Source organism: Channa argus, chromosome 14, assembly GCF_033026475.1.
Source record: "Channa argus isolate prfri chromosome 14, Channa argus male v1.0, whole genome shotgun sequence".
NCBI lineage: Eukaryota > Metazoa > Chordata > Actinopteri > Anabantiformes > Channidae > Channa > Channa argus.
Window position 1 is genome coordinate 25,428,058 of NC_090210.1, and position 11,945 is coordinate 25,440,002.

General features: G+C 39.5%; 1 protein-coding gene and 1 gene segment (V, D, J or C); both read right to left on the reverse strand.

Annotated features, from left to right (window-relative positions):
- Window positions 1-1,676: 1,676 nt before the first annotated feature.
- LOC137098472 (uncharacterized) lies at window positions 1,677-9,337 on the reverse strand (the record flags this gene model as incomplete). Its single annotated transcript, XM_067474722.1, has 5 exons — window positions 9,207-9,337; window positions 8,852-9,138; window positions 3,248-3,334; window positions 2,095-2,212; window positions 1,677-1,990 (listed from the first exon to the last, which is right to left on the reverse strand). Coding segments are annotated over exons 1-5 (900 nt in total), but the record flags the coding sequence as incomplete, so codon positions are not given.
- A 2,049-nt stretch (window positions 9,338-11,386) lies between these two features.
- LOC137098473 (Ig kappa chain V region 3381-like) lies at window positions 11,387-11,788 on the reverse strand. The segment is given in 1 exon segment: window positions 11,387-11,788. A coding segment is annotated over 1 exon segment (402 nt).
- Window positions 11,789-11,945: the final 157 nt, after the last annotated feature.

The following is an 11,945-nucleotide window of genomic DNA, read 5'->3' on the forward strand; positions in this document are numbered from 1 at the left end:
GTTAATTATGTAAAAGACTGAACATTTCATATGCTGCTGTTAGTGGAACCAAAAAATTAGCAGCATATTCTACCAAACCTGTCAGTGTGGAAACAAACAGCAGTGAAAACAAACTCCAGTCCACCAACAGCATGTTGAAGAAAAACGTTTCTGATTTGTGTACTGAACTCTGCTGGGTATGAAAGTCTCTCTCTCGTCTGTATTTCAGATACACCTCAGCTCCTCCCTGAATCTCAGGCTCCTCTTGTTGTTTCACTTCTTACATTTCAGTTGCCACCACTGTCTTCATTATGTCAGAAAAAAGAGTAAAAGACTCTGTTGTACTCATGTGTCCAGAGTCATGTTAGTGAGTGACAGGAGGAGGAAAGGAGCTCAGTGCATCGGGGGGTGGGTCCCCCAGCATTCTAAGCCTATAGCAACATGACTATAACTAACTATGAGCTTCATCAAAGAGGAATGTTTTAAGCCTAGACTTAAAAGTAGAGAGGGTGTCTGCGTCCTGAATCTGAACTGGGAGCTGGTTCCACAGGAGATGAGCTTGATAGCTAAATCTATCTATGGAACCACATGAAGGGAATCAGTTAATTAAACTTCAAGCTTACAAGACATAAAGGCCTGGATGTCCCACAATATTTTACTTCTAAACTCAGACAAAACTAAATTCATAGTATTTAGGCCCAAAAATGTCAGAAATATGATGTCCAGTACCTTCAGTTTTTCCTCTCCACTGTTGACTAGGGCTTGTTCAAGGGGGAATTGTTGGGTTCTCTCTATAAATCTTTTTAGTCGTGACTTTATTCTGTAAAGTGCCTTGAGATGACTTTGTTGTAAATTGGCAATATATAAATAAAGTTGACTTGAATTGAATTGAAAATAGGTTGTCAGCAGGTTGTCAGTTACTTTTCCCACAGCAACTTATTTGTGACTGCAGTTTAGGTTGTGAAGATATTTTTAAGAGACAGGGTTGGACTGAACCGAACTGAATTTTTTGTGGTTGGTGTCTTTTTAAGATGTTGTGAACTCCAGTAACTGGAATGGTTTTAAATAGAACAAATCTAGTTGAGTTACTGGGGTTTGAAGAACATTGGTCAGAGGTATTTAGATACAAGCTGTCAGATATAGACTCTGCACTAATGAAGTTTATTAAACTGATTAACATTAGCAGCTTTGTCCTTTAGTTCAACTCAGTCAACTAGAAAGTTGTCAGTGAGGCTTGAAGTAACATTATTATTTGATATAGATTTGATTATTTTCTAGAACTAGAAATTTAAGTTCTCTGTGACAGACTTCAGATAAAACTCAAATTCAGCCTCTAATCATTAAAGTACTTTTGTTCTTTAAGGTTTTAAATTTAGTCCAATCAGCAGAGGAGTTTGAGAATCTAGCTTTTGCCCAGTATTTGTTTCTTAAATTACTAAATGTAATGTAAGAGAACAATGTTGGTGGAGGTTTGATTAATATGAACAATATTTAATTCTACAAGATCTGATTATCTTAAAGAGTTTCTGTCGTTTTTATACAGCAACTAATTTGTTCATTTTTCCTTCTCTTAAAATCACCACTACATCTAAATGTAGGTATGAAAAAACAAACCATCAGAGTGTAACAGTGTGTGTCTCCCTCTAGTGGATGTTGTGGAGTATTGTGTCGTCTTTGCTCCAAAGGTTTTTGTACAGAGTTGTGGTGTTTCCTGTCACTGTGGGCTGCACAGCACAGTAGTACACAGCAGAGTCAGACACTGCAGCAGAGGAGATGATCATAGTGATTTGTTTATTCTCCACTGTAATGTTGTATCGAGGATGTTGATCAGCTACTGTTCCTGAAGCAGAGTGTGAGATGAGGAGCTGTGGTGGTTTTCCTGGATGTTGTTGATACCAGAAGAAAAAATCACTGGTTACCAGTTTGGAGTATGTGAAGGACAGAGAAATGTTGCTGCCTTCTAAACTGAACTCTTCATCCTTCACTGCTGTGGGACCTTCACAGCTGACACCTGAAATAGAAAAATGAACAGTTATTTCATGATGAGAAAGACTCAGTGAACAACTGCAGATGTTACTGGAATGAAACATTTGTAAGAAGCAAAATCTACCAGACCTGTCAGAGAGTAAAGAAACAGCAGAGAAAACAAAGAACAGTCCAATTTCAGCATGTTGAATGAAGTCATGTTTGTTTTGTGGATGAAAGTGTGCTGAACGTGAAGTTTGTCTCTCTTCTATAGATCAGTAACAGCTCAGCTCCTCCCTGAATCTCCGTCTCCTCTTAGATCTGGATTTTCACTTCCTCCACCTTTAACTCTGGAAATGACACTGATGCTTCAGTCACCATCATTTCAATCTGTGTTTCACTGTGTTGGATAGAAATGATCCAAACTTCTTAGTTTGAAACATCCCAACTTTTGCAGTTAAGCACAGAATAATCCTTTGTTCCATCCACATCATCATCTAATCTACAGTAACTAGTTGTTGCTTTAAGCTAAAACATCAAAGAAGTAGGTTTTACTGTTTCTTCAGTAATGACAAAAAGCCTGTGAGAAGATCTGAAGACAGGATATAAAAGACAGGAAATGTCTTTAAGTCTTTTCCATCTAACCACTTAACCATAAAGACCTGACTGATGGAGTCTTACTGAGACCTTCTTGTCCACTTACTCAGTTTGACTCTTTAATTTTTCTCTGTTAGACTTTGAGGCACTTCTCTTTTTGAGTTAGCTCTTTTTGTGTGATGGGGCCAGTTGTGGCCTAATGGTCACAGAGGTCAGCTTCTGATAAGGTCACCAGTTTGATCCCCAGCTTGGTAGCATGGGTGGGTCCAGTCTCCTGTCAGCATCACTGTGACACATCAAAGTGAAGGTCGACCGTCAGTGAGCGTTTGTCACACTTTGTTTTTGAGGTGTGTTCTGGTCCATTGGCACCAGTCAGACCGTTGTTGGTGACCTTTTAAACCAATTGAGGATTTTCAATCAGCTGTGGTCCATCCCATCAGAAAGAGAAACCACTCAGATTGGCTGTTCAGCTTAGTGAATTGGTGAGACACCAACAACAGTATTTTATTTTATTTATATAGCACCAATTCACAACAAAGTAATCTCAAGCCCCTTTACAGAATAATGTCAAAACTATAAAAATGTACAAAAAAAACAACAAATCCCCCTTGAACAAGCCCTCGGCAACAGTGGAGAGAAAAAACTCCTTTTACCCAAAAAAGCTCCAGCAGAACCAGGCTCAGGGTGGGCGGCCATCTGCTTTGACCGGTTGCTCCAGGTCTATGGCCCAATGTTTGGGGCCATAGAGTTTAGCTCCGCTCTGGAAAACACATAGCTTCAGAGCCGGGGACACCTGCAGAAAGGGACAGAGAGAGGTAGACAGAATGGACTAAATCTAAGTATAAGCTTTATCAAAGAGGAAGGTTTTAAGCCTAAACTTAAAAGTAGAGAGGGTGTCTGCTTCCTGAATGTGAACTGGGAGCTGGTTCCACAGGAGAGGAGCTTGATAGCTAAAGGCTCTGCCTCCCATTCTACCTTTGGAAATTCTGGGAACCACAAGTAGGCCTGCATTCTGAGATCGAAGTGGTCTACTGGGATGATATGGTGCTATGAGGTAAAAATAACTCCAAGGTTCCTTGCAGTAGTACTGGAGGCCAGACTTATGCCATCTAGAGTAACAGCATGGTTGGACATCATATTTCTTAGAATTTTGAACCCAAATACTATGAGTTCACTTTTGTCTGAGTTTAGAAGTAAAAAATTGTGGGACATCTAGGCCTTTATGTCTTGTAGGCTTGAAGCTTGATTAACTGATTATTTTCATCTGGTTCCATAGATAAATATAACTGGGTATCATCACCATAGCAGTGCAAATTTAAAGTTGGTCACATAGTTGTTTTGCAACTACTTTTTCAAGGATTTTAGAAATAAAGGGGATATTAGATATTGGTCTGTAATTGGGTAAATCACCTAGGTCAAGTTTAATTACAGCTACCTTATAGGCCTGTGGTACATAGCCTGTTTCTACAAATAGATTAATGATATCTAATACGAACGTATCTATTAAGGGTAAAGCTTCTTTGAGCAGTGTAGTTGGAATAGAGTCTAGGAGACAGGTTGTTAGTTTAAACCGGGGTTTTTCTTGTTTTCCTCTGTTAATGATGAATAATATTCTGTTCTGGCATCACAGAGGGTTTTTTGTACATTTTTAAAATATTTTACAGACTAAATGAGATTCTTCCATTTTGGCTGAACGCCACTTCCTTTCTGACCTTAGTGTTGCCTGCTTTAAGTTGTGAGTTTGTGAACTATACCATGGCTATCACCTCATCTGGTTGACCGTTTGTATCATTTGTAACTTCTCATCAGACAAATCCTCAGTTAGCAGTAGTTATTATAGTATAAACTATCTGTGCTGAGTGAGAGTTCTGTGAAAAAGTAACTGCTTTGTCTACAGTTTATATATCAATGGAATGGAATAAAGAAATATTTCCTCTCATACAGGAGCAGAATGTACATGCTAGCTGACCGTTGGCTGTAGTATTTGCAGTTGACCAGATTTTGTAGTTGCCTGTGTGCATGTTACCTTTCAAAGAAGCTGGTTTACAGTACATCCTACCAATCCACACCATTTGTTGTTTCCATGTTAGAGTTTGTAATGTCTTATCAGACGTGCTTCATGCATCTTTAACACTGTTAGTTAGTGACTGGAAGAGTTGGTACTTATCTGAGCATCATGATGGGAATGTTTCAGATCAAATCGGTCTTTAAGTGAATTGTCCAGTTTAGTCTTCAGGTGAGTCTCCACCTTCAGTGTGAGCTTGAAAGAATCAGATTAAAGTAGAAATGCAAATGGAAAGAAACAACAAATTGAATCAGGAAATGTTCTGTAGCAAACTCATCAAATGAAACTGGATCTGGATCATTAGGAGCTTTTGCACAAACTTTCACAGGATGTGTCAGTGACCAAGGAATCATTTCCTTCTGTGTCACAGTAAAATCTGTTGATGAAAAGTTTGTTTTTAAGGTCTATGTTTAGTGACAATGACACAGATGTGTTTTTATTCTTTTTACAAGTTCTGAGGAGGTGACAGATTGTTGGGATGTTGATGGGACATTAATGCTTCAGTGGGTCTTTGCTGCTCAACAGGAAAATTCTACATTGTTAATGATGAAGTTATTATAATGGAAACATGTTTATCTGCTGCTTCTTTCTTTAAGAAAGAGCCCTAAATCAAAACCTGGTCTCAGAGTGAAAATGGTACAAACTTTATCTCCAACATCCCATAAATTGTAACAGTGTGTGTCTCCCTCTAGTGGATGGTGTGTAGTATTGTGTTGTCTTTGCTCCAAAGGTTTTTGTACAGAGTTGTGGTGTTTCCTGTCACTGTGGGCTGCAGAGCACAGTAGTACACAGCAGAGTCAGACAGATGAAGCTTCTGGATCTTCAGAGGAACTGATGTCCCATTGATTGCAGCATCAAATCTGTTGCTCTGAAACTCTGGAGCTTTTACTATTGTTTTTGAAATACATCTCAGCATGTACTTTGGAGGATCTTTTCTTTCTTGTTTGTACCAGAACAAATAAGCACTGGAGGAAACACTGGTCTCAAATGTACAGTCCAGTGTAACAGCGTCTCCTTCAGCAGCAGTAACATCTCCTTTTGTCTGGATCACTTTGTCTTCTCCTTTACACTCTGGGGAAGAACAGAACATGCAGAGAAAGAGATGAATCAATAAAGATGATGGATTAAAGCAGAACAATCAGTAGCTTTAAACAGTTATCTACACAGAGAGTCAGACACACAGATATGTAGAGTTGACTTTCAGTGATCAATGTCAATTTGAACCATAAAATGTTGTTTTAGTGAGAATGATCAGCTCTAACTTTACAGCTCAGGAACTGTTTGTATCTCACCACAGCAAAGAGCAGCAAGAAGAATCCAGAGCCAATGTTCCATGTGTACAAGCAGGTGGAAATCAACAGGAGAAAGTGTGTGATGTTCAACCTTCAGTCTGACAATTGTTCTCTTCACAGCAGCAGTTCTTATTGACACAATGGTTGAACACCTACTTGATAATGTGGCCCTCTAGTGGAGGGAGAAAGTTCACTTCAACAGTGTGGAAAAAAGGCTTCCAGCAGCTTGTCAGTGTAAAAAAAAAAAATGGTAAATGTTCTGCACTTATATAGCACATTTCTACCTATTGGCACTCAAAGCGCTTTACACTACTTCTTACACTCACAATCACACTCATACACCGATGGGGTAGCTGTTATGCAGCTGGCCAACACTCACCGGGAGCAACTAAGTTGGGGTTCAGTGTCTTGCTCAAGGACACTTCGACATGTGACCGGCGGAGCCCGGGATTGAACCAACAACTGTGAGATTGGTGGACAACCGCTCTACCTTCCTGCACCACAGTCGCCCCAAGTGTGTCAGCTTGTGTTTTTGTACAGAGTTGTGGTGTTTCCTGTCACTGTGGGCTTCACAGCACAGTAGTACAGAGCAGAGTCAGACACTGCAGCAGAGGAGATCTGCAGATCCACTTGATTTCCTCCAGACAGGTTAATAGAAAACCTGTTTTCTGACTTTAGAGAATCTGCTTGTTTTATAATGTGAAGTCCTGAGATCATCAAGAGGAACTCTGGAGGTTTTCCTGGATATTGTCGATACCAGAAGAAATAATCATTAGTTGCAGCTTGTCTGTAGTATTTATAGGACAGAGTAACGTTGCTGCCTTCTAAAGTGAACTCTTCATTGTTGACTGCAGTCAGATCTTCACAGCTGACACCTGAAGGAAGAGAGAAATGTAGTTAAAGATGATGTTAAACTCTGATTTCCTGTTCCAGTGCTTTCTAACAAACAGTTGTTATTCCTGCTTGAACCTACCTTTTAGTATGATCACAAACAAAGGAACAATTCCACAGTACTGCAGTGAGAGCATCTTCCACACAGTATCTGTGGTCTGTATGGGTTAGATATTGAATGGATGTGACAGTGGGAGTTCTTTTCTCTTCTGCTCTTTGACAGTGTTGCTCCTCCCTGTTTGTGGGTTTCATTAGCAGCTGGGACCACAGTGACTGTGAGAAAGCAGGAATTAGCAGAATCCATCTGATATGAAGCTGTGGTTTGAAAACCACTTCTCTCCTCTTTGAAGAGGATTCAGATATCTGGGTTCAGGTTTTTGTACAGCCTCTTCTACACTTTGTATCACTGTGTTTGTAGAGCACAATAATAGAGAGCTGTGTCTGCCAGGGTCAGTGTCTTTATGGTCAGTTCAGTTGTTGAAGCTGAGGTTTGGGATTCATATCGACTATCAGGGATGTAATCACTACCACTATAGGATTTTGCTCCTTTCCAGAGAATAAATTGAGGAGCCTGAATGTCAGAATGATGTTTGTACCAGTAAAGCTCTGGATAACTTGCAGCTGTATCATATTTACAATTGAGTTTGACAGATTGTCCTTCTGTCCCACTGACTTCATCATCTTCAGGAGAGATTGTGTTTCCAGCTATTAGTCCTGGAAAAAGTAGAGAAAATGAAGCCATTAGATGAACATTGTTGATGAGGCTGAGAGGAGAAGACATTTGATCCTGTTCCAGCAGGTGAAATGAGCCAATAATTGTTTGTCCAACTGACCTATAAAGTGAGACAAAGAGAGAAAGAGGTAGAGCAACATGTCTTTGGAGTAGTTGAAGCCAAACAGACAGCAGATGAACAATGTTGTTCCACTGCAGTAGAATGAACAAACTAAACAGCCTCTCTGCTGCACAGCCCTTCTCCTCAACATCAAGCTGATTGTGCTTTTAGTTCCTCAAACATTTCTGCTCTGGACACACAAACAATCTCATTGGTTGACTTGGACTCAGGGGGTGGGACCAGCTAATAACCATAGTGGGAGGAATGTATTAGCAAGAGTAGTCAGGACAACCTGAAAACTTTAATGCCTTATCCTTCAACTGTACCATGTTGGATTGTAGGGAGGAGGAAACACTGGCTTTTTTTCTGTGTAGTTTTCTTACCAGCCCCAGTAAATGGAACTGCAGCCTGAATCATATGTTCTAGAACCACTATGTTATTTGTTGTTCTCCAACCTTCACAGACCTACGTTCACGCATCCTGAACAAACAGGGTTCAGAGCTTTACCTCCAACAACTGGTGTCAGCTTGTAGAGCTGCCACCCAGTAAACCACAGCGTCTGAGGTTCGTACCTGGCTCTCCCCGACCACATGTCAAAGTGTCCCTTGGCAAGACACTGAACTCCAAAATGCCCATTCCTAGCCGTGCCATCCTTAGCTCAGTAAAATTGGGAAGGGTAGCATCAGAAGGGGCATCTGGAGTAAAAATGTTATAAATCAACATGCTCATTGATCCTCTGTGGCAACCCTGACCTTATGGAATATGCTGAAAGACAGAATTATTAGACTCTAAAACTGCAGAAGTGGTTTCTGCCTCTGCATACAGTAGGTTTGACTGTTTTTGTTTCTTTTCTCTTCCTGTTGTTTGTCCTGTGCTTTGGATTTACCTGTCCAGCAGAAGCTCTGAGTCTAGACTATAATGTGAGTGAAAAACATGAGGAACACAGTTTTTGTCAAAGCCTTGTGTTAGATGTGTTTATGTTTGTCCTCTGACAAAAATGTCTTGTGTGAACCAGTTTAAGCTTTAAAGCTACTAAAGTAATGGAGAGAAAGAAAATGTTTGATGGATGGATCTAAGCTGGTAGTTGAGTTGTCAGTACAATTAACACTTCAGTGACACAGTGTAACAGTGTGTGTCTCCCTCTAGTGGATGTTGTGGACTATTGTGTTGTCTTTGCTCCAAAGGTTTTTGTACACAGTTGTGGTGTTTCCTGTCACTGTGGGCCTCACAGCACAGTAGTACACAGCAGAGTCAGACACTGCAGCAGAGGAGATCTGCAGATCCATGTGAGTTGTTTCCTTTCTCACTTTAACAGACAGTCCAGAGACTGGATTTACAAATATTTCTCCAGACTCCAAATGAGAGATGAGAAACTCTGGTGGTTTTCCTGGATGTTGTCGGTACCAGAAGAAATAATCAGCAGCACCTTTGGAGTATTTACAGGACAGAGTAACGTTGCTGCCTTCAAAACTAAAGTCTTCAGTCTTAACTGGAGTGAGATCTTGACAGCTGACAGCTGAAGAAGACAAACTCTGTTATATGTTGAACACTTTTGAATTGAACCTTTTAAAGAATCTTACTTACCTGTTAGGTTGATGGTTAATAAAATTAGAAGAAATACATCACACTTTAATGACAGCATGTTGAACAAAGTTAACGTTTCTGAACTGATGAACATGAAGTTTGTCTCTCTTCTATAGATCAGTAACAGCTCAGCTCCTCCCTGAATCTCTGTTTCCTCTAAGATTTGGATTTTCACTTCCTCCACCTTTAACTCTGGAAATGACACTGATGCTTCAGTCACCATCATTTCAATCTGTGTTTCACTGTGTTGTATAGAAATGATCCAAACTTCTTAGTTCATATTAATGATGAATCCTCCATAGAGTTGACTTTCAGTGATCAATGTCAATTTTAACCTTAAACTGTTGTTATAGTGAGAATGATCTGGGGACACCTGCAGAAAGGGAAAGAGAGAGGAGAACAGAAAGGGACTTAAACTAAGTGCAAGCTTTATATAAGAGGAAGGTTTTTAGCCTAGACTTAAAAGTACAGAGGGTGTCTGCTTCTTGAATCTGAACTGGGAGCTGGATCCACAGAGAGGAGCTACCTTTGGAAATTCTGGGAACCACAAGTAGGCCTGCATTCTGAGAACGAAGTGGTCTACTGGGATGATATCATGCTATGAGGTAAAAATAACACCAAAGTTTCTTGCAGTAGTACTGGAGGCCAGACTTATGCCATCTAGAGTAACGACAGGGTTTGACACCAGATTTCTGTGATTTTTGGGCCGAAATTCAGTTTTGTCTCAGTTTAGAAGTAAAAAATTGTGGGACATCCAGGCCTTTGTCTTGAACCTTGATTAACTAATCTTTTTCATCTGGTTCCATAGATAAATAAAGCTGGGTATCATCAGCATAACAGTGGAAATTTATGGAGTGTTTTCTAATAATGTTGCCTAAAGGAGACATATATAAAGTAAAAAGTATTGGTCCTAACACAGAGCCTTGTGGAACTCCATAGATAACCTTTCTGTGCATGGAGGATTCATCATTAACATGAAAAAATTTAAATCTATCAGATAAATAATATTTAAACCAACCGAGTGCAGTTCATTTAATCACAATTTAATGTTCCAGTCTCTGTAATAAAATGTTGTGATCAATGGTATCAAATGCAGGACTAAGATCTAACAGAACAAGTATAGAGATGAGTCCATTATCTGAGGCATTAAGAAGATCGTTGGTGACTTTTACCAGTGCTGTTTCTGTACTATGATGAACTCTAAATCCTGACTGAAAGTCTTAATACTAATTATTCCTGTATGTTGCAACTACTTTTTCAAGGATTTTAGAAATAAAGGGGAGGCTGGATATTGTCTGTAATTGGCTAAAACATCTGGGTCAAGATAGGGTTTTTTAAGTAGTGGTTTAATTACAGCTACCTTTTGCTTTGATGTTTTCTCCTTGACTTAGATTTTTGCTGCCTTGTACCTCACTTGTAAGTTGCTTTGGATAAAAGCGACTTACATTAATCTATCTTAAAAGATAGATTAATGATATCTAATACAAACGTATCTATTAAGGGTAAATGTTGAGCATTGTAGTTGGAAAAGGGTCTATCAGAAAGGTTATTAGTTTTAACCGGGGGTTGTTCTTGTTTTCCTCTATTAATAATGAATAATATGTTGTTCTGGAGGAGGGTATTTTGTACATTTTTAACACATTTTACAGACTAAACAGGATTCTTCCATTTTGGCTGAACGCCACTTCCTTTCTAACTTTCGTGTTGCCTGCTATAAGTTGTGAGTTTGTGAACTATACCATGGAGATTAACCTCTTCTGCTTTACCATTTACCATTTAAGATCTAAGTTTAGTGACAATGTAATAGATGTGTTTTCATTCTATTTACAAGTTCTGAGGAGGTGACAGATTGTTGGGATGTTAATGGGACATTAATGCTTCAGTGGGTCTTTGCTGCTCAACCGGAATATTCTACATTGTTAATGATGAAGTTATTATAAAGGAAACACATTTCTCTGCTGCTTCTCTCTTCAGTGCAAAGAATCTAAATAATCTCATCACATTTTTGAATCATTAAGTATCATTTCACAGTGCATCATTACACCCCCAGTGTCAATGCTTTAAATTAATGATTATGTGATTTCATTTCTGAAGCCGTAAATCACAACCTGGTCTCACAGTGAAAATAGTACAGACTTTATCTCCAACATCCCATTAAGTGTAACGGTGTGTGTCTCCCTCTAGTGGATGTTGTGGAGTATTGTGTTGTCTTTGCTCCAAAGGTTTTTGTACAGAGTTGTGGTGTTTCCTGTCACTGTGGGCTGCAGAGCACAGTAGTACACAGCAGAGTCAGACAGATGAAGCTTCTGGATCTTCAGAGGAACTGATGTCCCGTTGATTGCAGCATCAAATCTGTTGCTCCTAAACTCTGGAGCTTTATCTAGTGTTGTTGAGATACATCTCAGCATGTACTTTGGAGGATCATTCCCTTCTTGTTTGTACCAGAACAAATAAGCATTAGAGGAAAAACTGGTCTCAAATGTACAGTCCAGTGTAACAGTGTCTCCTTCAGCAGCAGTAACATCTCCTTTTGTCTGGATCACTTTGTCTTCTCCTTTACACTCTGGGGAAGAACAGAACATGCCGACGAAGAGATGAATCAATAAAGATGATGGATTAAAGCAGAACAATCAGTACACAGAGAGTCAGACACACAGATATGTAGAGTTGACTTTCAGTGATCAATGTCAATTTGAACCTTAAACTGTTGTTATAATGAGAATGATCAGCTCTAACTTT